Source organism: Megalops cyprinoides, chromosome 17 (assembly GCF_013368585.1).
Source record: "Megalops cyprinoides isolate fMegCyp1 chromosome 17, fMegCyp1.pri, whole genome shotgun sequence".
Lineage (NCBI taxonomy): Eukaryota > Metazoa > Chordata > Actinopteri > Elopiformes > Megalopidae > Megalops > Megalops cyprinoides.
This window is the reverse complement of record NC_050599.1, coordinates 6718365-6744980: the sequence shown is the minus strand read 5'-3', so window position 1 is coordinate 6744980 and position 26616 is coordinate 6718365. Positions and strand designations below refer to the sequence as shown.

The 26616-nt window shown below is 41.6% G+C and overlaps 1 protein-coding gene across 3 annotated transcripts; it reads right to left on the bottom strand.

The window, feature by feature from the left end:
- Positions 1–1696: 1696 nt before the first annotated feature.
- mfsd2b (major facilitator superfamily domain containing 2B) lies at positions 1697–23136 on the bottom strand. 3 transcript variants are annotated; one of them, XM_036550365.1, is made up of 15 exons: positions 23061–23136; positions 22462–22620; positions 16680–16805; positions 16176–16300; positions 13018–13141; positions 10349–10427; positions 9471–9670; positions 7465–7555; positions 6744–6865; positions 5885–5968; positions 5226–5309; positions 3847–3956; positions 2801–2944; positions 2219–2395; positions 1697–1848 (listed from the first exon to the last, which is right to left on the bottom strand). In XM_036550365.1, exons 2-15 carry the CDS (start codon positions 22591–22593, stop codon positions 1794–1796), a joined length of 1653 nt encoding a protein of 550 aa, XP_036406258.1. In that variant the 5' UTR covers positions 22594–22620; positions 23061–23136; the 3' UTR covers positions 1697–1793. The 3 variants fall into 3 exon arrangements, with proteins under 3 accessions (XP_036406258.1, XP_036406257.1, XP_036406259.1); XM_036550364.1 differs by lacking the exon at positions 23061–23136 and having other exon boundaries at positions 22462–22658; XM_036550366.1 differs by lacking the exon at positions 23061–23136 and having other exon boundaries at positions 7465–7552; positions 22462–22658.
- Between the last annotated feature and the right edge of the window lie 3480 nt (positions 23137–26616).

Below are 26616 nucleotides of genomic sequence, written 5' to 3'. Positions count from 1 at the left end.
TCAAAATAGTAGCCACCATAGTATATGTGCGTGCATGTAAAAGCAAGTGTAGGACAGCTTTCAGGCCCTCTGCATCATGACCTACACACAGCTCAGTATTGTCCTCCGTGACAGTGTTAAGTTTAGGTGGGCAGTCTGTCTAGACGAAAGCACATTCTCAAAGGTAGACATATAAGGAGACCTAATACATTTTCAGATTACACTTAGCCTATTGCCATCAGTTTTTACTCAATCAGTAAAGATTTCAAAATGTCCCTCCTTAAGAAACCGTAAGCAGATCAAAGTCCTATGATGATTCTGTTTTTTTTTTCTAGCACATAGTTGTCTACATGCTATTGATGGGGCATTGAAAAGTCTCAGCAGGCAGGCATTATTAAAAGAACTATGAGAAAGTGCCCTACTGCTCATAAACGGATAATCTGGTCTGATTTATCGGATGACATCACCTGATTCTTGTCCTTACATTAATCCAACCGTACTTTATCTTTTATCCTGTTCACTCCCTTGAACAATGAAGACTTTGAGGGACCATTGAGTAAATTGTGTTCAAAGGATGGGAGGGGGATTAAGCAGACGCTTGTGCCGCTGGTGAACTGGATTGTGTGACACCCCAAGAAAACAGAGCTCGAACAGAGCTGTTTGTTTCCTTCCTCCACACACTCAGACAAAAAAGACCCACATAACCTGCACGCATCTTGTCATTGCAGTTTCGTCATACCACGGCATTTATTCTTGGAGATGTGTTATTGTTCTTGTTTTACAGTATTAGCAGCATGTTAATAATTAATAAACATGCTACTTGCTTCAGTTTATGCCAAATACCAGCTGCATAGTTTAAACCGCGTGGCGTAAGTGATGAAGTCTATTTGGGTTCGGCGTCATGCGTTCACTGGAATATTGGCTCTGGTGATATTTCAAAAAATTCCAGTGGTATAGAGCGTAAATGAGCGCTCACACCGTGTAACTCATTTAAGCAGACTGGTGGTGATGGTGGAAGTCGTTGCATTGTAGGTGTGTTCCTATAGAGATGCATACTTGTGCTTGTTTGAAATGCAGTGTAAATCCTGAATGGATAACCTTATAAATGAGAAGGTGAGGGTGTGCGGAGGAATTTTAGCGCCACCTACAGTAAAGCAGTAGCCACTACAGAACAGTAAGACAACATTGCAGATACTGTATGTAGCTTGCTGTTAGAACTGGCAAACAACAGTGGCTTTTAATGCCAGCAAGTTTTTGAACCTAGTTGGTTTACCTCACTCTCTACTGTTTTCAATCGCAAAATCCATTATTCATTTTCAGTGTTGGCTACTGATTGTCCCCATCTTAGTTTTCACTCTTTCAGGTAATTTGACTAGCAGATGTACACCGAGCCAGTTCTTCAGTCCTGTTCACTTGGAAGTATTTGGATATGGATGGATATTCATAGTTCACTCCCTCTATTGGTTTTCACACCAACAGCAGTTTATTGAGCTAACATCACCATACTGAGTATCACTATACTCACTGGTATTAATAAATATACGGCATGACCCAGATATACATATTACTTTTGGAAAAATGTAAAATAGTAATATACATTGATTTATATAAATTAAGAATATATGTACATTTTTTGATAGTGATACATTACTTGTTCATGTCAAAATACAGAAACAAACTTAAATGTTCATATTAAAACATACAATATCAGGCTTTCCCAGTGTAATATACACTAACATTACTCTTTCCAGTTGGCCTGGAGTATAAAGTGTCCTACATTAAACCTTAAGACTAAAGTCTAAAAGCTGAAGAAATCATGCACTACTCCGCAGGTCTTCTGTTTGAGGTCTTGAACTGAGGCCCTGTGTTCTGTAAGGGAGCAAAAAAGACATCATTACAACACTATCCAGACTCAGGGCAATATTAGAGATGATAGAAGAAGTCTGGAAAGCAGAGAATAACAGGAAAGAGACAGAAGTGGAGGATATATACTTCATTAAAGTGCACCTAGAGCTGTTCTCTGGTAAAACTATTAAAAGTTTACTTCAAAACTGTGTCGTGAATGAGTCTAACTCAAGCATGAAATTGTTTGAGAAGTTTGCTGGGAAAAAAATAATCTATAGCCTGAAAATGGACCCCAGGGAAAGTGTTTAGCTGGCTGTAACAAGCACAGAGGTTAATGGACCCAACGGGGCTCGTTTATAAATAGTTGGTGCTCCTTCTGTGGCGATGCCGGTACCTGAGCTGGTCCAAAGCGAGCTTGTTCTTTAGCCGCACCTCCTCTGTGATTGGGTAAAGGACTAGGATCATCAGACCAGTCACGATGAAGGCCACAGGAGCAGCTCCAATCAGCAGCTTGAGAGTGTATGCCACAGGAGGGGGCTGCTGGCATGCCCCGGTGTTATACCCTGCAAACCTGTGAACACCAAACCAATTAGGCACTCAGAACTACAAGTCCCAGCATGCAACTGTTCATACAGTTACTCCCAGGTAGGTAAAGTGTGATGTCACAATTGAATATGTTATCAGTGTAGAATCAATTAACAAATACATGTGTTTGCAGCTTTTGTTATGTGCTCAGCCAAAGCATGCAAATAACAAGGGTTGGAGGTGTTCAAATTAACCTTCTAGATACTATGCAATAAAAAGTGTGCAATTATCCAATTTGTAATTATGGGGTGATATAAAAGGGAGTCTATACGATTAAATTAATTGCATTTGCAGACAGGATTGCCATTGGATTTCCCTGACTGGCTTTTATTCATTTCAGTTTTGAAAATGGTGTCCTGGACCAAGACAACCCTACTTCCTTCCCACTCACTCCAGACAAAGTGTGGAGACTCCCAAAGAAATCCCCGCAGCGAACTTGGTGAAGAACACGTAGAAGGAGTAGAAGATTGCTTCGTGTCCCTTCGAATAAGGGTTGACCAGTCTGAAGTCATCCAGCACGTCCGGCAGCATGGACCTTGATCATAGAACACAGAAACACCGCTGTAAGGTTTTTAAATAAGTCACAATTAGTCCAGCCTGATCTATGTCTCACAGAGCTATAAAATGGGACATTAAAACTGCGACAGTAATAGCATTCAGTAACGCAACATTCAGCCGGTAGTGCTTTGATGAGTTAGTTCACCCACAATTGTGGGCTCACTTAGCAGGCAAACGCATGCTTCAGAATACATGTCGTCACTTTGTGGCCCCTGCTAGTCGGAGACTGGAGCATATGTTGTAGCAGTGGAGCAGTATGGTATGGTATTAAAGGAGCTGTGGGTGTAACCAGGTTACAAGTTCAATTCCCCAGTGACTGCTGTACCCTTGAGTATGGTAAATGGTACCTGAACTGCTTCAGTAAGTATTCAGCTTTATAAATAGGTAACATATCAAGAGAAAAGTGAGCTACAAAAGTCCTGGATGTCGATGTGTCTGTTCTACATAACATATAGTGTTATAAATATATTTATAATGTAATCTATGCACAGAGAGCAAAAATAAAAGAGCCTCCATGATGTCCCACATTCACATTTGGAAACTGTGCAATGTCTTTTACTTCCTCTGCTGTTTCTATTTAAATTTGACTGTCATTTCTGTGCTCTGTCAGGGCCATAGCCAATCAAAAAACTTTGCTAAATCATCAGATAGGTGGCCGAATCCCTGTGTCTGAAAATCTGTTGCATTGAGCACCTGTGATTTCTGTGACCTCACAAAGACAATCAGTCTCTCTCGGATTCGAGCTGTGAATGGCTCATCATTTTATGACCACACCCGCTCCGTCCCACCCCTCTGGATCGCACACCGGCACACAGGGCCCTAAACTCTCTGCCTTGATTTCCTGCTTACAGCGTGCTTCTCTTTAAAGGATTCTCTCACCATGGTAACAGGAGTGACGCAGCCACGCTCAACCCGGAGGCGACGGCCACCATGTACGCCACCACGAGGTTGGGAATGAACACCAGCATGATGGTGAAGGGGACGATCCACTGTGGGCAGGCAGCAGAGACAGGGGGCAAGTTAGCGCACAACACAGGCACACTCATTAGAGAAGGAGAACAGCACGATGGGGAACTCTCCTTCTCCCGTAAAAAAGAACAAAGAAATAACCCGAGTGAATGGGAATATGTGAGAGGTGAGGAGAAACAAATGATCGAGAGAGAGGTCCAGCCATGTGGCAGGATGGTTGTGGAACTAGTTTTGGAATCAGAAGACTGCAGTATCAGAATCTTGCTGCACTGCTATTTTACCCTTCAGCGAAATTCTCTGGAAATATCCGTGCGTATAAATGCAAGATTTGCAAAATGTAAATTACACTGGTTGCTCTAAACATGCGCCTTTGCTATTGCTTCATGTAAAATATAAAGCAGTCCTACTGGGGTAATTAAAAAGAGTGTCCACAAGATGTCACTTGTGTCTCAGTAGTGGAGTTTCAATTGAAGATTTCTGAATGAGTGTACTGTGTGTGAAAAGGTTGTGTTAGTGAGATATGGGTAATGAGAATGTATGATTGCGAATGGCTTTGGAGGCTACTGTGGGATGAAGGAACATGTGTCTGTAGCACTCATGGACTTAATTTAAAAACTGGCAACAGTGAGAATCAGAAACACTTATTGCATTTCTGGTGCTGGACTGTTATGTCCAAAATCACCTTAGATTATTTTCAGTTTCAGGTCTTTGCTACTTTGTGGATTCATAGAGTGAAAAACTTTCTTTGACAAGTGCTTGAAAAAATCAGAAGGTAACATTATTTTATATCTGTCTGAAATGAACAATTACAATCACGTTTTTAGAGTACAACAAGGTCAGGACAGATGGAACCACATTTCAGATTACAACAAATATGTAAAGAAAATCTGAGGCAAAGTAAGTCCAGATTTATCTTTCTGTTTCTAATTTTGTAAGGATGTTGTGAATCAAATGAATGGCCCCCCACTGCTGACCTTCTTCTAATTAAATCACTGGAATTCCTGCTCATCATTACTCAAGTAGCGCTAATTGTAACTGCACTGTGACCTCGGCCCCTCGGTGTCTCCCTCCACAAACTTCACAGCAGGCAGGGCGGAGCCTCAAGCTTTGATTTCTGTCTGATCCAATCTGATTACAGATCTGTGTATGAAGGCCTCCACCCTCCACGAAAACCAGAGCGTAACGAGAAGTTAATTCTACAGTGGAGATATATCTGAGACCCCGCCGCGGCGGACGGCCCCGTGGAGCTGGGCGGGTCCTGTGATTGACGAGTGGGGGGAAACGCTTACTGTGATGCCGCAGTAGGCCGCCGTCTTCTTCCCAAACCGCTGCAGAAACCACTGCCACAGCGGGATGCTCACGGCGGCAGACATCTGGGGGACAGGGAGCACTTTTTTTTAGCATTGTGCTGATTGCAACAGCCACAAAAATCCATTCATTGATGGAAATGCTCATTAGCATTGATTACCATTTCATTCAGTCTGAAGGAGCTATATTGTGGTATCAGTGCGAATTTACTGTATTTTTCTTGCATACTGGCTGTGTAACCCAGGGCCAAAAAATGACTGACTTACAGAGACCTGTAAAGCGTGGACTCGTTTTAAATAAATAAAATTTGAGTAAGACAGAAATGGATCATGGCTATTTGAGGGTGTAAAGTTTGCATTTTGTTTCAGTTCTATGTCTCAAAAAATCTGCCATATGTCTGCACTAGAGGAATATATTTCACAATAAAAGCCTCACTCTCAATCTCGATACAAGTTCAATTTAAAATGCTTTATGTGTTTTTTGGTATATTAACTGAATCTTATAATGCTTTGGTTTTGTAAAGGTTAGGCATTTGGTACAAGGCTGAACGCTCATGTGTTTGCGACATGGGTATTAGGACATGCTCATACTTTCACAAATATGTATAAGCAATAAAAAGCCAGTGAAAAGCGGCTCTCACCAGTATTGTCAGCACGATGTTCTGGAAGTGGTCTCGAAGATCCACTGCATAGGTGCAAAACAGCACGAAGTTGCTCTGCACAAGCTGAAAAAAGACAGCATTCATTAACAAGCAGAGCTCACACAAAATTACCCAGAAGCCCTGCAGTCTGGTCATCAGCAGCTGCTCTCTGCATTCCAAATACATGTGCTTCAAAACTGGGTATAATATGTACTGGTATGGTGCTAAAAATTAAGGTTATATGATGTACATATATACCATCACCACCAGCATTAAAGTTATTCTGCAAGTGTGAATGTAAAAAGGTTGCTCAAATATGTGAGTTGTTTATAATATAAGAAGCATGTAATAATTAATTTTTCTACAAACAGGATACTTAATTCTAAAAATTGTGATGAGTATTGGGGTCTGGAGACGCTGTGAAGCTACTCAAGGCACTTTTACATGTCAATCAAGATTCAACCTGGTATTTTAATCCATGTTTTTTTCCCCACTATTCCCTGTTTATATCTGACTGTGAACCCAGCAATTTCCTGGCTTCCCTCTGTTTACACCAGATCACTCCAATACCAGGTTTGCGTGCCAGAGTTTCCCATCCCTGGTCCTGGGGCCACACCATGTGTGTTTTTCCTTCCAGCTCAGCTCTCAGTTAACTATGTTTGTGTAAATGGATAACTGAGACCATTTAACTAGTAACAGGAATTGTTTGTAACAGGTATGGCATTTTGGCATGTTTGTTCTAGCAGTAGGATACAAGTAAAGATGTTTAAAAGTAATTCTTAAGATGGTTGGAAGTTATTTATATTAGTTTGAGGCCCCGTATCATATCACAGACAGTGGGGAGGAGGCGGGCAGTCACCTGGATGGCTACGGATATGAAGAGGAAGGCTGCAGTCAGGATCAGGTAGGGCCCGTGTCGCATCACCAGCATGAAGCCCTTGTGGAAGGGAATGGGCTTCTCTGTCCTCGGGGCGTAGGGATCTGCAGGAGGGGCGAAACGGATCGACTGTGTGAGACTTCCAGTCACGCCGGTCACTCGTAATGAAAGAGGAATGCCCTCCCGGCACTGTGCTCCAGTCATCATTTATCTGCTTCTCAGCTCATGTGTAAAGCAGTGTGATATGAGCAAATAATTGTTATTATTATTGTCATTGTTATAGTACCATTCAAGGCATTCAATAGCATTACAAGGCACATTCAAATCTGGGGTCAGAATTCACTAATAGAGCTACAGTGGGGTAAAAATAAGTAAGCACCCCTAAATTGTCCAATTTCTGCTGTCTGCAGGGAGCATAAGAACATTGTGATAATGAGAACAAGCAATTTGCCCAGCATGAGTTGTCTCAGGGATAATAAATTTTATTGGTACGGTGCTTCATATGCTGAACAAAACAACCAACAATGAATGCAGCAATCATAGAACTGTTCATTTGTCTGACTTACTTTCAGAATTGGAGGCTTACATGAAGCACTCCATATTTAAGATATTTTGTACAAAAATGCCAATAAAAACCCCCAAAAGCTTCTGCACTCAAATGCCTCCCTGGAACATTATTATCGGTGTGAAATTCAAGGCTCACCGTCCTTCTCTTTGACTCCCAGGAACATCACCAGTGTACAGATGAGGAAGATTCCCCCAATGACTCCCGCTGCAATCATGTACACCACCTTCTGCATAGAGAGAGAGAGAGAGAGAGAGAAAGAGACAGCCTGTCAATGGACCCATTTTTAACCACTACCCGCTTCACTTCTATGACAAGCACTTACAGTACATTACATTACATTTATTTAGCAGGCACTCTTATCCAGAGCGACATCCAGCACAAAAGAACAGAAGTGCATGCATTCAAGTTGAATGGGGAAACAGTGTCAGACCAGGCTAACCACACTCCCATACCAGAGAGTGTGAGCACAACACTATTCAAGCCCTACCACAGGTTAACTTGTGCAACCTGACAGAACAGAACAGCTTAGAACTTTACCTTTTCCTTTACAGTTTTGCTGACTAGGAATTATGAGATATGAGGTATCTATGAGATTATGAGATATATCAAAAGAGGACCTAGACATGGGTGCAACAAGCATAACTTCTATAGTGTCTGTGATTGATGTTTCTGGGTTCTTGCACGTTTTGTCACATGTGGACTGTGGAGGGTGAAGGGTTTGCAATGCATGTGTGCTGCACCGCCCATAAAAGGTAGAGCACAGTTTTCAAGAACTACAGCCTCCTTGCTTTTCCTCACAAAAGTAGGTTATCTTTGACTTTGAAATGAAATCTGTAACATTTTGATCTCTGTGCTGTTTAACTTGTTCAACTCCCAGAGAGGCAGAGAGCTGTCTGATATTTTAAAAAGCCTCTAGGATTGTTCCCTTTGACACTTAAACCCAGGGAATGTTCCTGGTCGATGTACCAAACATTTACAAATCTGCCTTGTAAGGGCCATTGATATTTTTTTATCCCACAGCAAATATAGCCAAAATTTCCAATTAGATTTACAGAACATGTTAAATGATAACTGTAAAGCAGAACACTGATAATTTGTCAAGAGTGGCCCTGTATATCCTTTAAATGTGCCAGGCTGTGAGAGAAAATATGAGCTTCTGGGAAAACTCCAGTTTTCTTTCCACTTCAGGTGATAGTTAATGGGTCTAATGACTAGAATTTGTACTGAAAAAGTATGATGCTTTTTAAAATTCAGAGCATTCACAAACTTTTCCAAGACTTGAATATCCTTAAAAAACAGCCAGCTAGCCCAGCAGCGGTCAGAAACTTTGATGGTTTTACGTAATTTAAATGTGTTTATTATTTTTCTACACACCACGGCAAAGTGGTTTATTATTTCGGACCAAAACATCAAACGGTACCATTTCCGAACTATCAGGGGTGTGTTTCATGAGCCGACAAACAGCGTTCCTTTGAGACCTCAGAGGAATGCAGCACTGGCTCAGAGCATACAAAGTGGCCGCGGTAGTCTGGTCAGTGGAATGGTCCGAGCCGGGTTTACCCAGCCCTGCTGGACCAGCACCAGCTGTGTCTCTGAATAGCTGGGCCTGTTTACATGATGCTCCTGTTGGTTCATCTCCCCAAGCGCAACACAGTGTGATTGTAGGTTCATGCATTGGGGCAATTTTCCATTTAGAGAAATTGACTTGTCAGCCCAGAAGGTTGCCGGTTCCCATCCCACCTGTACTCTTGTGGAAGGTACTTAACTTGAAGTATTTGAGCACATATCAAACTGTGTAAATGGAGAGTATGTAGAGTAAGCCATGCAAACGGTGGTGGAAAGTAGTAATAATCAGGCAGTTGGGCAACCACTGGGTTTTTGAGCCAAATGGCTGGTTTCTTTGAGTGACAGTCAAGATGAGCAACTAATTTATAATGATATGTCTATAGTCGTTATACATCCATAGCTAATGTCCCAATAGCACTCAAACATGTGACTTAAAGTTCAGGATGAAGTCCACTGTAGTTACATTAAATATTTGCCACTGTATAACCTGAAGTGACTGGGCTCCAAGTGTGAATCAGGGGACTGATTAGAGAGTTACAATCCAGTCATAACCAGTTGTCAGGGGGAGAACTTACGGCGTGATAGAGGAAGTCCTGGACAGGAGCCGGGCTGCGGACCACGTGATCGCCCTGCTCGGCTCCGCTCACGTTTCCCAGGTGACCCAGGGACACGGACACGTTATGATGCGAGCAGTGCTTCAGGGTGTGGGCGCTGGCCACGATCTGACCCTGGATCGCAGCTCCGACGAGCGTCCCCAGCACCTCCACTGTCATCCCTGCAGGTACAGCACACAGCAAACCTCAGATACAGCATCAGAGATATCAGGCCCTTCACCTGCCGAGTGATCTGTCTCCTGTTTAAAGCAGAAGGCCCAGACTAATAAACCAGCTATGATGTTTATAAGACATTTCATAAGTTCATAAGTAATTTCTAACAACACTAACAACAATGGCCTGTTCAGCAATGAACTAACATGTGAACTAGTCTGGCTCTCCTGCAAATTAAATTGAATGTGCTGGGAATACATTTGAAAAAAGGGCACTCTTAACTTTGCACACCATTCCCATTCGTTCCAATTTTATAAAATTTGTTTCTGTGGATCTATGCTTTCTTTTTTTAACACCAAAAGCATTTTCAGGGTATAATGTGATGTGTCTCTCGTGCATTTGGAAGCTTGCCTCTTGTTGAGTGCATCTTTAGCTCAGCCGGGTTGGCTTGCACCTCAGCACAGGAGAAAACCTCCAGACAGAGAGTGGTGCAAATGGATTTCCTCATGCACTTCAGAGCATAGCCCGTGAGCTCGCTCTGCACAGAGACCGTACCCTGACAGCCTAATTAAAGGCGGTAGCTTTCTCTCGGGCTTACCTACAGCCAGCAGACCACATTTTAAACAGTGATATTCCGGTGCAGAGTTTGTTTTTTTTTTTTTTTTTGATGTTGGACAGAGACCTACTGTAAGCGGTGGCCGAGTCCCTCTCCCGCTGGTCGGTGCTCAGGAACATGGTGAGGGCAGAGTACGGCACATGGAAGCACTGCAGGAGATCAGGGCACACACAGGCAACGCGGTCAGAGGGAGAGGGAGAAAGGGAGAAACACAGAGCCCAAATTACAGACCTCCGGCGTTTTACGGCCGGCCCCTCGGCTGCGCTCGACGCTTTGTGACTCTTCGGTGATTTATTTATCCCTCCAGCGAAACGATTTCCTGGGTTTCCAGGACCGTGTTTATTTGTGTTTTACTTTTCCATGCTGTCACACAGAGGGCTACAAATCACCGCTTTGATTCTACAGCATCTCTCATGTTATTTTTGAAGTACAGATCATTTAAAGGCAGTATATGCAGTATATATATATATATATATATATATACAGTAGCAGTAAAATGTTTGGACACACCTATTCAGAACGTTTTTTCTTCATTGTTACTATTTTCCACATTTTAGAATAATAGTGAAGACATCAAAACTATGAAATAACACAAATGGAATTATGCAGTGACCAAAAAAGTGTTAAACAAATCAAAACTATCTCAGATTCTTTGAAGTGGCCAAAAAGTATTTTATAAAATATTTTTTAGAAAGGCATCACAACTTCACTATTTATATTTGTCTAAGAAACAAATTTCAAGCATTTAAGCATAAGTCTTTAGATCGAAATGTCTTTGAATGCATGTTTCCCATTATTTTAATCAAGTGTGTCCACTTTGACTGGTACAGTATATATACATCAAACGCACTGTCAATTTGAGCTATGGACTTTTTGTAATTTTGTATTTCTTGCCTTCTGTTTCTTGTCTTCTTTGGAGCATTGATCATTCTGTTGTTCTGTCGTTCCCAGTTTTGTGTTTTTACAACCAGCTTATTTCGAAAGTGCAAAAAATCATATTCATTTAGAATGAATATTTTCTAACATGCGACTGTCATACAGTGGTAAAGTAAAATACAAATTTATTGAACATGTGCAGAATCTGATGGTAAATATAGTTTCCCGATTTTTGTAATTACTGTATAATAAAAAGTACTACCTTGTCAGTAACGTGAAAATGGCACATTGAGGATGCAGGCATGTAATCAATTTTTTCTTACCACAAACTCTAGCTAGAAACACTTGTGCATCTGAATTAGTTCCTCAGTATTTCTTCCCTTTGTAATTTGGACAACAGTGGAGTCAGCGTTGTGGCAAACCATCAATGTCCAACAGCAACCAAAATAAACTTGTTCATGAAAGACTCTCCCAGTTCCCTCGGCCATAACGCAGGAACATGTCATTTGTGGAGAATTGTTGGACCGCTATTTATAGAATCGGGCCGGGTCGAACTGACAAAATGACTCAACAATACAAAGAAAAAGGATTAATCATTTCTTCAGCGCATTAATAATTGCATGACATTGCTTTGAAAACAGTATTTCTGTTACTTTTTTCTGCAACCGTAATTTTTTCAATTAGTCCAACAGGACACGGTATTTACGCAATGGCAAATGCAGTTGTTTAGCATCTCAAGCTAGACAATAAGGGAATGCTAAAAAGGGTAACCAGCATTTAGCTACTCCTGAGGTTTCTGGCCATGCGGACTGTGTATTTATCAAATAGTCAGAATGGCATGTCATAACAGCACACTATACTGTGGCTTGCGTCCTTGCTACTATGTAAGACAAGCTAGAGAGAGAAAATTGGTAGAGATTGGCCGGACTTTAGTGACACCAAAAACACAAAAGCAAAGCAAAGCAAAAACAAAATCCTTCTAAGATGCGAATGCAGCTTTTTCAGTTTTGGGTTACTAGATGTACTGTGGCATTGGGGAGTCTCTACAGCTCTGTAGTAATGACTGCTGTACAGATAGGCTGAAAGACAAACACCGCACAGATTATCTAGAGCTGGAGATGGCTGTTGTGATAGCAGTTTCCCTCTTCACAGAGAGATGAAAGGCAAGCCTGAGGCTGATGCTGGGATATAGGAGGACTCGGGAGACTCTGGAGGGGTTTAGTTCATATAAAATCCCTCTGCATCACCAGCAGGCTTGTATTTGCCCTCACCAAGCTGGATTCTCTAGTGTTACACTGCATTAACGGTGAAATAAAAACAAGACCCTATAATGCAACCAAGAGGAAATGGATGTGTATGACCGTCCGTCATTAACCAAATGCGACCCGTGTCCCTTTTTCCACACGAAACAGAAACAAGTTGATATTCGACCTATATATTTGTGATTTCTGGTTAAATGTATTTTCTGTTGTTTGAGCTCCCGGTGGTGTGTCAGTTTTGCCTGAGAGCAGGTACAGCTGGAAAAGTGCAGACCGACAGCACTCTCAGAGAGTCTCAGAGACGTTTAATGGGAATAACGATATGTAGGAGGTGTCCAATAATTTCAGCCAAACGTGCTATGAATTTTTTTCTAACCAAGTATAGCCTACTAGATGGGTGAACATCAGAGAAAACGGTCAATCATTCAAACCTCTGACATGCTCTAAAGCCCTAATAAGGGCCATTTTGCACAATTTTAGGTGCGATAATGAAAATGAGAGAAAAGAAATCATTTTGATTGAAAAATAATGATCAGGCAAGGGAGGTTCAGACAGATGTATCTACGAGCCGAAAGTTTTAAAGCTGAACAGAGGAGACACTTACTGTGATCAGTGTTTGGTACAGACAATAGAAGCCAAGGTACCAAATGAACTTTCCGCTGGAGAACGGTGGAACATACCAGAGGTAGAAATAGGACACCACCACAAAAGGAGTGCATCCCACCATCCTGAACACAGATGAGAGAGAAGAAACATTGTAATAACGTTATCAATGCATTCATACAACACTCTTCTCCATGGCACCTTCATACACCTGCCCAATGCAGCTGGACATTTACTGTGAAGGAATTCGGGCGAAGCACCTTAGTAAAAGGTTCACGGGCAGTGCCCCAGCTGGGACTCGAACCTGCAGCCTTGCCATGCAAGTTCATGCAAGCATGTTAAATGTATGCAAATAACGAGATGCATCAATCAACAGCGACAGAGCAGAACTTGTCCATAGGTGTTTTTCAATAGGTATTCAGTCATTTGCTGTCTTATTTGTCTGAGGCTATCACTAGCATCTGGAAGAGTCTGAGTAATCATTAAATGTGACTGTTGCCCGAATATTCAGACCTACATAACAGTGAAACTTGAGATGTATGTGACCACAGCCGCAGTCATGAAACTCCGCACATGTATGACTTATTTACAGTTTCCTGGGGCTCAAGTGCAGATGTCAACCAGAGTACACTACGTAGTTTAAGAATATGTTTTATAGAGATGTAATTTTACATGTTTTTAGATGATAAAAAATATATTTTGTTCTCAGAAAAATTATCATCAGTTTTTAATTAGGTAATTTGTTATGGTAAGTATTGTTTACCACATACTTTTTATTGGACCTTTCTAAGAATTCAGTTTAAGTCAAAAGTGACTCAAACAGTCAGTATGCATTTTTAAAAGATCATTGAGTGACTGATTCATGAGTAATTCAGGGATGGTGCAGATAAACCTTTTTCCATGGGTTTTATTTTTAACCCTGAGTGCGTTTTACAGCATTTAATGACACCGTTATTAGTTATGACCCCACAATTTCACATGGAGGCTCCATAACACTGCTTGAGCCAAGATGCCTTCTCTCAACAGCCACCACCACCCCCCTCCCCCCTCAATCCCCCCCCCCCCCCCCCCCCCCCCCCACATACCCTGACCTATGCTGTTATTTTTCATTTAAGCGAGTAGAACTGAGAGAGCAGCCAATTCTGGCAGCGTCCAGGTCTCTTTTCCATGGTTAGCGCACAGGTCACCCTGCCTTCTGTTTCCCACGGCGATTGTTTCCTGGACAAAAGGGTGACGGCCGCTCGGGGCTGCGGTATAGTGCGCTGGGTCATGGGTTGGGGTGGTGGGAGGGGGGCAGTTGTTGTGGGGGGTGGTGGAAAAAAACGAGTCTGATTTGAATGGGTGCGTTGGAATATTCTGTAAGATAGTTTAACAGGACGTGTGATAGAAACATCCACTCTGGCAAAACAGTTTCCATTTGGATGAAAAACAAAGGTCTCATGCTCACCCGCACCCCCCCGGCAACCCCCCATCAAGTGCTTCTAGAATCAGGTTTTGGTTGTTCAATGTGAAACTGTCAGCAGCCATTCATAAAACATTAAATGGAGCCTCGTCGCAAATTCTGTTGTTCCTCTCTCTCCAGGTGAATTAAAGCCGGAAAATACAGAGAGGCGTTGCGAGAGACACAAAGCCACGTTTTAATAGTCAATAAAAGAGAGGTGATCGAGTCAACATCCCGTGATTATCCTGTTTCTCTGTATCGAGCATACGGCCCCTGATACAGAAATAGAGAAAGAGATACTTAGAACCTGGCTTAGAAGTGCCGAGCTGTTAAAGCTTTATAACAGTTACAAATTTAACTGTTAGCTCATTACTAAAGCTTCTGTGTACGGTTAAGTTTAGAAAGAAATGTTGATGTTATCTATCTGACGTTATCTATCCCACCCCTCCCCATGGAGGTGTTAGGGAGATCTGTTGAACAAGGCCCAGCACTGGAGGTCCCAGGTCAGCAAGGCAGGAATGCTCCACTGTATCAGGCTCTGGATTCTGCCTTCACACAAACAATGACTTCCTGTCTGTGGGCGTGATGTCACACATCAGTTGCACGGGGGCATTATGACTCTTCAGGAACTTCTGTGAGCCCGTCGCCATGAAAAGAAGCGGCTGGCCAATCGGAGAGAGGGCCCTGCGTTTCTCACGATGATGACCGCTGATGACGGAAGGCTTGGTAACGTGAGTAACTGACCACCACTTTTACTCCCCAGACAGTGCAATGGAGTGGGTTTAGTACAATGGCTGTCCAAACTGTCATCCCTTTGAAACTCCCAGCACAAAACAGCAAATTTGCTCGTGTTTTTGACGCATATCATTGTGATTCATGTTGGTAGATTGACTTACGAGATGTTTTCAGTGCGCTTTGTGGTCCATTGTCTGCTGATGAATGAGTTTGCATTTTATGTAAGGAGGCTGAACAATACCAAAATGGTTTAGAAACCTGGAATTGGAACTGTTTTTCATTTTATTTTAATTTATTTTATTCTAATTTAATTTTAATTAATTTGCACTGAATTGTTCGTGTAAGCATGATCACAGGATCTCACACATTGTTTCCCATTGAGCTCCGGTAAGACACAGAGATGATATTTATCAAGGATGATGTAATCGTCATATCGCTTCATAACACAGCATTTATAATGTATAAAGGAATAATGTAGAGTCATCATTGAGATTCCTCATTGGCTAAGCACACATATAACCAGGCCTGAATTTTACATTGTAAAGAGGAATAGTGTAGAAAAACCAGGGACGCCAAAAGGCAAAAATGCATCTGAAGAGAACGGGAAACAGAGCAGGCTTGACGCTTGCTGACAATACCACAGGTGCGAATCTTCACAAAGCTACAGAGGAACACCCAGAGTAAAGACTCAGAACAAACAAAAAGGGCTGTGACCTACGCTTAGCAACACCACAAAAAAAAAATCTCAAATGTGAGTCCTCTTCAGGAATCAATCTGCCATTCCTTTCTGCTCTGTATCTTCACTCACAGGGCTTTTATTGACTCTGAGAAGCTTTTTGCACTGTGGTATTGTCAGTGAATTGTCAAGGTCAAGGGATAGTCGCTTCTGCCCGTTGCAGATGAATGCTACCACATGCCACAGGTTAATGAAACATAAAGAGCTCTGTGAGTCTGTGAGAGCCGGCAGCTGCCTTCAAACTCACCAGGGCATGAGCCTGCCGATCCGGGTCCATTTGCTTTTGCTGATGAAGAACCCCACCACCGGGTCCGTCACTGCTCCCCACGCCTTCCCAACAAACAGTACCATGGAGGCCTGGAAAGGGTTAATCTGCAGAGAGGAGACAGTCCATTAATGGCCTTAGCCTGACAGCAGTGGCTAAATGACCTGCTCTCATGTATTATGGACTCAGCCATCAGTTATTAATACAGTCCACAGTGTAGTATAATTATAGCTAGGCTTTCACACCATCAGTCACGCAAGTCTTTTGTTCTTTGGAGAGTCTATAGTTTGCTGGTTTTGCTTCAGTTTCATTGTAATGATTTAATACTCTTCATAACCTCCTGTTGGGTGAAGATCTGTTTAGATAATTCACCATATCTTGCTGCACTTGAACTAACCCAAGTGCAACGGATATGGTTGCACCTGGGTTAGTTCAAGTGCAACAGGATTCTGCTTATAATCTATGCCGCACATGCAAAGGCCTCACCTGTGCCACGTCCAGGAGGTAGATTTGCAGGAAGAAGGCCGTGGCACTTCCTGCTACCTGGTTGGGAGCTCCTCCGATGGCATAGCATAGCTTACTGCACACGGACAGCTTCTGATCAGGATGAGTCTGAGAACACAGAACAAACAGCCTGAAGAACGCCGAGGGAAATCAAAGGAAACATCAAGAAAATGCTCATTCTCTAAACATCTGGCTAGTGACGTGCGTGTCAAACCACAGACAAACGAAATGGAAGAAAATAAACAAAATTCCTCCCTTAGTTCCAGTGCTCATAGTCAATAAGAATTATCTTGTAAGTTGATTGTTATTCAAGTGAGAGAAAAATACAGATGAATACTTGATGATTGATTGATGATGATGTTTTTAATGATAGATCCCATGAAAATTTTGATCAAAAGTGATCAAAGAGACCACTCAGTCAGGCAGGGGATAGGCTAAATCAAAACTATTACCAAGACAGATGTGCTAGCCTGGTTTTATTCAATATTACCGCTCATTTCACTACCACCTCCCTCTCCTCCACTACCCTCAGCTCATGACAGCTCATGATCTTAAGATCAACACTTGCAGAAATATGTTTCCCTCAGCGTTAAGCGAAAAGTGTCATCTCCCCCTGAAATTCTATGCGGAATGCTGCCTCAGTGGCTCTGAGTCTGTCTGCAACACATCTGGCGTGTGTGTGTGTGTGTGTGTGTGTGTTTGTGTGTGTGTGTGTGTTTGTATGGTGGGGAGAGTGATGGTGTTAACCTTCATCATGGTTTCTGGCACGCACTGCTGCTATACCGCTTAGACCCCTTTGGGAAGATGAGGGGGGTGGAGGGGGGGGGGGGGGGGGGGTCTGGTTTGGGTGTCGGGTTACTCCTCCACCCTTCTGACAGTATTTAAACCAGTCCCTGAGGATTTTGGCTGCTGCTGATCTGGAGATAGGAGCTGAGTGTGGGTGTTTAGTCTGTGGTTATCTCAAAGACGCTGAAGCCAGCAGAGTGGCCGGCTCAGCACATAGAGGGATTCTTCAGATGGGCCACAACAGACACAGGGATTCAGCTTCTGTGTGTGTGTGTGTGTGTGTGTGTGTGAGTGAGTGTGTGTGTGTGTGAGTGTGTGAATGTGTGTGTGTGTGTGTGTGTGTGTGTGTGTGAGTGAGTGTGTGTGTGTGTGTGTGTGTGTGTGTGAGTGTGTGAATGTGTGTGTGTGTGTGTGTGTGTCTGTGTGTGTGTGTGTGTGTGTGTGTGTGTGTGTGTGTGTGTGCGTGTGTGTGTGTGTGTGTGTGAGTGTGCACGTGTGTGCATGTGTGTGCTGGACTGGATGGACAGAAACTTTTTTCACACACATTAAAGCATAGTGAAACCAGGGTATGAAGATCTAATATTTATGTTGGTTTTTCTGAAGGTCTTCGAAAAAAAATGTCACAAATCAAAAAGAGGAGCAACTAAAATGTCCAGGCTATTTCTACAAAGGCTTATATCAAAAAGGCAGCACAGTATGATAAACGCAGCTTATTTTCCACATTTTCAGCGATTTTTATTAACGTTCACGCTTCTGGTAGAAGCAATGCAGCTGGTTGTAATTTATGAAACAGAAAAAAATCCTTACTCCTGCCACATGACAATCCAGATCTCCCTCACAACGCTGTAATTATATTGATGACTTATTTTGCTCATAAAGCCATTCGTGGCCTCCAGAATTACAATAATCAGTAGTTTGGTATACAGTTATTGAAGGGCAGGACATTGTTAACAAGCCAAGCTCAAGCTTTAACAGTACAGCATATGGGTCAGCTTCAAAATCTCTGCTAACTCCACACACCCCAATGAATGTGTAAATAATGGACAGGAGACATGTTTCTCAGGTGCTAAATAAATAAATAAACACAAACAGGGTATAAGGAACTGGACTTATAACCAAACGGCTGCATGTTTGAATCTTGGGTAAGCAAAAGCTACGCAGACCAACGTAATTATTTTATATTATATTTATTGTATGTTATAATATTTTATATTATAGTTAATTTAGATTGTAATATTTTATATTATATATATTATTATAGTTATTTTATATGATAATATTGTTGACAATATGATAATACGTTGTAATTATTTTTAGAATATTCCTTATGTGCATTTATTATTAAGGCAAGATTAATATATTTTCAGAACACTCATTCTGAAAGGCACACGTATGTTTATAACAGGCCTGAAATGTCTGCTGGAGGGAGGGCAATGCATGGAAAGAAAAGCTGGATTTAAGTATCTTAACAACACTGGAAACTACTTTGCTCTAATGCCGCAGAGTTGGGTGGAAAACAAACACACTCAGGAGCCAGTTCTATTTACTGCATTCTCGCTATGTCAGGCACAAACAGGAAGTGTTGCCCCTCGGCTCAGATATTTGGAAATATGCAGATATCAGTGGGAGAGAGAGACGAAAACGACATCAAAGTGCCTGCTGTCAGCAGATTGAGTAATTATCCCAGAGCTCTATGGAAAATTAACAAACTTAATTAGCTGATTATTGACTGAGAACAAACAAATGAATTAAGAAGCAGTACATCCATTGTGTCAGTTCCTTTGGTAGCGGGGATTTAAGAGAATTCTACATAACCAATGCAGTTTAAGTCATGACAACAACAGACACTGCCTGAAAGCGTATTTAAGCCAAGGGTGCTGGTAACACTTGTTCACAGCCACATTAATTAACAGTGAATGTTTAATTAAAACTTTGTTAATAATTATCAGAGAAGCTGTCCTCCACCCCTTTCCAAATGACTCTGGGACAGCAGCTGCGAAAAAGGCAGCCAGTGTGAGTAATGAGTTAGTTAATATTCAATGAGAATTCATAAGTTATTTATAAGGGGTGAGGTGTGTCTGCTTTGGGACAGGTACTGAAAAAATCAATTGTTACTAATATTAATACATTCTGATCATGCATTATTGAAGGGTAATCAATGTGACCTTTTGTTGTAACCTGTATCATTTGCAACAGTAGATATAATCATATGCTGGACAGTTCAATGCAGTGGCATTTACCTGTGTGTGCAGGAACTAAAGTAGATGCTAAACCCACCTCTGGAAAAATAACCGATATTGACTGACAGTCTGAATAAAAACCAGTTACCATTTATGTTGCATTTGAACTTCTTCACATGGGTGTCTTTATTTTGATTAAAACATATCACATATGTTTTGTTTTATTCAATTAATTTATAAATACAGTATTACCACAAGGCGATCACATAACAACATAAGATTACAGCACATCGGCAGATCATAGAATAAAATAAAACTAATGTATTCAGAACACTGTCCACCGGAGTGTATATCCCTGTGTGTGTGACGAGTGTTGTCTGTGGTGTTGCTCCGCCTCTATGCCTCTGCTTTGTATGACTGAAATATAATGTCACTTAATGGTTCGAGTATGTTCCTCAGAGATGAAACAGAAGAGCTACAGAATGTATCCTCCCAGTTATGGCACTGTGGTAATATTGTCTGACGCCTGGCGGTGGCAAGTGTGTGTACAGGGACTATAAAATGACTGGGATCTAGATTCTAAATGTAGTATACTTTGTCTTTAAATGTGAGAGATTGAATTTAAGTATTGTGTACACGTTATTAATTTTTTTTTATTTGAAGTATAGGACAAATTGGATTGGTTAGATTGCATTCCCCACTGAGTCTCCAAAATTCCTTTGACAGTTGACTGCCAGGTGCAACACTCACTTTTTGCCACCAGGGGTCTCTGTCACTATCACATTAATTTGAGGTGATAGACCATTCAATATTAGACTGTTAAATTTTATAACACCAACAAAAATTCCCCTCAGTCAGCCTCTTGTTGGGTGGAATTTCCAACTGGTGTCATTGTTTGCAAGCCACACTGCTGATGCGCTTAAAATAAAAAAATGAAAAAAGGATTGCTCATTGTTGCTGTTATTTAAGGCATCTTAAAAATCCATGTTGTATGAATGGCCTGTCACTTGATATTTCTGTTATTAAATTACACCAGGCATCACCTTATGTGCTGCTGGAATCACTGGCATGCGATGATGATGTCAACATTCAAGGAAGTTATGAGCTTCCAGTATCATCACTGTCTTCATTATGAGGGGGATATGCTGGAGAGACACTTGCCATTGATTTTCCTGTCCGAACATTAAACCTGTCAGCTTTTTTAATGAGCACGACAAAGCTAAGCATCAGACACGGTAAGTTCTAAAGGCAGTTCTGCTGTTGCCTCAGCGCCAGGAGAGTTTGCAACACCACAGAGAACGTCAGTCGGGTCAGCTTGCTGAGCGACCACATGAATGGCTTCCAGAGTTTATCCAGACGCCAGCCCGCAAAGAGGGGTCCCTCCCTGGCGCTGGTCCACCCACACGAGAACAGATAAATGAAAGAACTTCTATTGAAAACAACGTGCAGACACAGGGTTATTTTCTTACTTTAAAAAAATATATACCAGGAATGTACCACTTTCTGATATGAATCTCTCTCACAGTCATTATGTCATTGCTCCTTGTACTCCACAAGGACAGAATTTGATACCCGCATGGTGGATTCCAACTGTAGTACCTTCATGTGAAAGAAAAAAACACAAAATCCAGAGTCCCCCCTAATGTGCACACTTACACACACATACACACACACACACACACACACGCACACGCTTCTCTCCCTCATCTCAAGAAAACCATAACTTTTATGTGGGAACGTTTTCTCTTTTCTGTCCTCCACAGAGCTGATGCCCTGGGCCCAATCTATGAATTTGCCTTTTTGTTCTCATGCCAAAAACATCACTTTGGTAAAATGGCTAAGCATTGATGCAAAGCCCTTTAATAAATTTAATCTGAGGTTGTGATAAGAATATGAGAGAAAACTCAGATGAAGTCTGAGTTTTCAAAAAAAAATGACACCCAGAAGTATTAGAAGTATTGGAAGTGAAATATTGGTTAATTCTATTATTAGTGGTTCAACACGTGATACAGCCTGTGGTTCAGTGGTTAGAGTTTATAAAATGTGTTTCTAGATGGAGGAGCACAATCGCTTAGTTACAGGGGTGTCGTATTTTGTGCTCTTCAATCCTGTCTACATTAAAAAAAAAATTATATTAGATTGAGATGAAGCTGTAACTAACTCTCATATAACAGATTTAAAATACTCCATTCACAAACAAGGTAGTATGTATGTTCAAAATAACTCAAATATCAATGTAAATTTAACTACTCTGCCAAAACTGTACTTGTGTGTTACACACAGTGTATTTATTGATTCAATGAATACCAGCACACTCACAGAACTGACACCCTTCTAGATAGGATACAGGTCCTCTACAACAGCAAAAGGACCATTCATTTCATCTGAACAGTCACCACTGCACAGAATAAAACATGTCTCCAAACTGTTTCAGATGTTTTATAAAGGTAAAGAAGACAAGCTCAAACACATCATTTTCATGTCATGTTTTCGGTCAACTTCAATGACATCTTTCTAATTCTGTCTGTATATTGTCTGCTGTGACTTAAAAAAAAGACTAAAGTAAAACGCAAGGAAGCTGTCACTGTTTTGATTGACTCGATTCAGCAAATCACATAAACAATCATTCTCAACACAGGTCAAAAATCATGATCAAAATAAAAAAACAGCAAATAAAAATACTCTCTCTCTCTGTTTCTCTGTCTATCTCTCTCTCTCATACACTAACACAAACACACACACACACACACAAACACAAAACACAGAACAAGGCCATATTAAGGAGTCAGTGGCTGTACCTGGTGAGGGGTTTTGCTGTAGTGTGATTCCGAGTGATTGATCAGTCTGTCGGAGGAGCTCTGGACCGTCTTCTCTCCCTTGGCCATGGCTGTGACAGTGAGCGTGCTCTCAGTAGCTCTCAGCACTACCATTCACATCGTCCTGCGAGCTCTGGAAACCTGCCAGTGAGGGAGGCCGAAAATCAGCCACACTCCTCTCTCTCTGGGCAGGACATCCAGCCTTCAGTCATTCACCCGGTTACCTTCCACTCCTAGCCACACCCCTTCCCCCAAACACATACCGTCACCACTCCCCAAAGGTATGACAGCGAGTCAGTCGGCAAAAATGTCTAGCGCGCAGATTAACATAACTGCGGTCTGGTTACGTCAGCTGTCATCCAAGAAGTGATACAAAAAATTAAAACATTTGCGTGTGGGTGTTCCATTTCATTAATGGGTATGCCATTTCAGATCTAATAATAGTTTTATTACAGGTGAATCAACCTCATCTCTTACCTCCTCCAAACACCATAACACACACACACACACACACACAAACACATGAGGTTTCAAAGTCACTCCATTCTAAGAACAAAACAGAGCTGAAAGAAATGTCTGACCTGGGTGTTAGGAGAACAGGAGCGGCTCTGGAGGTCAGGCAGTCAGGCGGAGGGGAGCGTTGCACGGCGATTCCAGAAGCAGCGGATGGGACTGCAGCAGCTGACGGCGCAGTTCCAGCTGAACGCGCCGGAGAGTGTAACCTGCGCCCTCTCGTGTAAATAGATCGCACTGCAACAATAAATATTGACGATCGCACATACGGATCTTTATTTCTAACAAAATATTTGCCCCAACTGATTGCCCCATAGATTTTCTGTCGTTGTAATACAGTTGATGAAAACCTTAAAACAAGGCTCGTGGTCTTCTTCCTCTAAAACCACATGTTTTCTTTCATTTATTGTCTTTCTTTCAAAAAACTTTGAACAGACTTGAAGGGAAGCGCTGAATTCTTGTTTTAAACTGCCCTTAAAATGTGTGAAACCTTAGCCGTACACATAGAGCTGACTGCACCCATATGAAATATGTGAATTTAATTCAGTGCGCTGTCCGGAGCTAGCGTTTGTTTTGTTTGGACGGATTAAAATTTGTTCTGAGAAGAAGGGATGATGAATCGCAGTCGGAATGCCTGAAATGCTGTTAGTTGTGTTTCTCCTCGGTTTCAGAGGTGTGGAGGCAATTCAAGCTAATTCACTGAGTCACGGGTGGCTTCCGACAGTGACACGCGTGCATTGTACTGTGGGAAAGCGGTGCCGCCTAAACATGATAAAAACGCAGCGATGGCTGTCAAAAGTATTCATCGAAGAAGCTTTTTTTCCCACGCATGCAATGTCATAGAGGTTATACGTTATACAACAGAGAGATGAAGTCTCAGCTAACCTTAATCCTCATCAGACCGTCATCGTCTGCTAAACTGTTTATTCGTTTTATTTATTTATTTATTTGGTACAAGGCCACAATGCGACCTTCAGATAACATTTGTATCAGCATGTAAATAATAATTGCAATATTACCGTCATTTACATTACCAGCACGTACAACAATATATTGTTCACTTTGCCGGAGTGTATTTGTTTGATGCGTATTTTCTGAGCGTAAGAGAGTGATCTCAATACGGCAGGATCTCTATAATAAGTTATGGTGGAATTGTTGTGTACTTCTTTTTTGTTGAAAGGTCTAGGATAGGAGCTCTCAGTCATATGTGCTCATTTTGTATTGTCACATCCAGGATAACAAGCGACGGATGGTACAGCAGAAAAATAACTGTAGTGGAAAGAAAAGGGCGAACGCTGTGGGGCCTGTTTTATAACTGTCTTCACATCAATTAAAATCAAAAACCATCAATCAGCCAGCTGGTCGATAGCTGGCTCCAAGTGTCATTGATTTTAATTTCGTGCAACTTAGTATAGTTTGCCTTGAAAAAAACGTCAACGGTGCAGATGCCGTCACTGTAGGTATAAATTGCTGGCTGATTAATTGATAACCTGGTCATTTGAGGCTTGGCATTTTTTGGAGGGTCTTATTGCTTGTATGTGTAATTCGTGCACGGTTACAAATGGTGCACAGCGCGGTTTCTTAATAAGATCACAGATACAAGTGTGAACCCAGAGCTCTTCACACCTAAATCTGACAACGACACCTGTCTTGTCTGGGAAGAGATCCATTCCAATGAAGCCCATAGAGGCAGCGGAGTCAGATGAAGAAAACGGTCCTACCTGAAAAGATCCGATACGCGCCCGTACAGAGCGAAGGTTTCCTTTGACATTCCAGACATTCAGTCAATTTAACCAAAACGACATCGCTGCCAGCTCTATCGAACCGCAACGGGAGAGCAATATTAAGCTACATCATTACGTGTCTCAGAGAAAAAAAAGTATTAATAATGCGTGAAAAGGGAATGAGAACATAAAAGGCTTGCGGTAAAGGTAAACAATGCAGCATTCGCAATGGAATTGTGGGAATTTCAGAATGCATAATTCCTTTCGTGCTCGGACTTATTAAAAATTTAGACAAGGAAATGGGTCCCATGCAACCGAGACATTTCCATTGGGCGAGAATCCAAGACAAACCATCAACAGCCCCATGAAAAATAAAACGAACATGTTTTCTGTTTCTACAGGTGCAAAGTTCGCAGTGCAGTTTGAGAGCGGTGACCTCAATATCTTAATTTCACATTGATTTCCACGGTCCCCTCGGTTCCACGCAGTCTGGAGTATTCCCATCCGACCCCGACCTCTTTACGCCGGCTCTCCATCTTGGCTTGCACTTAACCATCTACAGCTCCGTGCTTTCCCTCCTCCAGCGTTAAATATTGAAGACGGATAGTGACATTCTTTTCTGCACTGATGTGGAAGAGGCCACAGAAGTGAAGCACATGAGTAGGCACAAGGAGGAAATATGCTAACAATATTTGAAGCAAAAAATGTTATGTTATAAATGTTACGTTTAGAAACTCTCACAAATAAACAATATTGCCGTTGCTCATTCAGGCGCCGGTTATTTTCTTTATATTTGTCATACCATGCTGACGTTGACCTGAACTTGTTTTGAGGTGCCTGAAAAAGTAAAACTTGATATTAAGTACCAACGGAAGAAGTATATGCCTACACATAGCACATTATGCAAGGTTGTATTATGGTATTGTGCATTTTTACATTGTAAAATATTTGTAATGTCTGTATAGCATTAAGATGAAAGTGGCAATGATGCATATTGTTAAAAAAATACTGTATATTATTTTACATATAGCACCATTCTGAAAGCTTTTAAAGCAACACTTCACAAACACAACTCACTGAACCGCAACTGCACATGGAGGTGCACTGCAAGAGCAATTTCTCTGATCAAACAAGATGCTATAGATCTAGTAGGTTTATACTAACTTGTGAGAATGAGATACAGAAGCTTCCCTTTCAGTAAAAGGCTTTATAATTCACACCAGTATGTATAGCATACAACAACAACACCGACACAAAAGTATAATGACCAAATGATTTATTGTCATGGGTATGCTATGTGACTGTGATTGTTCCAATAAGTGAACTTATTTCTTGATTGTTTCATATGGAAACTCGTGGAAGTTTTAAGGATCACCGCAGTGAAGGGCTGTTGATACCCCTGGATGATCGTCTATCCAGCCAACAACTCTTGTTGTTCCCTTATCATTCATTGGCACAAAGTCTCACCATGCATTTATTACACTCTCTGTCTCAATGATGTCTCAATAGCATTCTCATATTCATTCAAAAATTGGCAAAATGCTTCAGGGATCACACTCGTCCCTGCAGAATGAAATGTGGTGGGTATTTTCAGGTACCTTTGGTAACTCAAGTTTAATGGGCTTATTTACCCATACTATGTTTTGAAGTCAGCCCTGCTGTGAAATGATACTTCCCTTTGCTGTGTCTACCAACATTTTTAAAAGCGCTATATGGGTGTCATAACCGTTTTCGCATGAGCCGAAGGACAAATACGCCAGGGTCAAGTAACAGGCAGTGTTTCAAAAAACAAAACAAAAAAAAACATCCTTGGTTCTGTGCAAATCATCAAGTCAGCGGAAGAACTGGCATTGTGCATAAAAGGTGTTCTTACAGGAGTCTTTAAACGTTTTTTTTAAAA

What these genes read in the sequence shown, in the direction of transcription:
- mfsd2b (XM_036550365.1), bottom strand. Translation starts at nt 22,593, where the DNA reads ATGGTAGTGCTGAGAGCTACTGAGAGCACGCTCACTGTCACAGCCATG. An exon ending in GCGTCACTCCTGTTACCATG is followed by an intron (nt 2,945 to 3,846) that starts GTGAGAGAATCC and finishes TCTATGATCAAG; the next exon opens with GTCCATGCTGCCGGACGTGC. An exon ending in GTCTCCACACTTTGTCTGGA is followed by an intron (nt 2,396 to 2,800) that starts GTGAGTGGGAAG and finishes TGGTGTTCACAG; the next exon opens with GTTTGCAGGGTATAACACCG.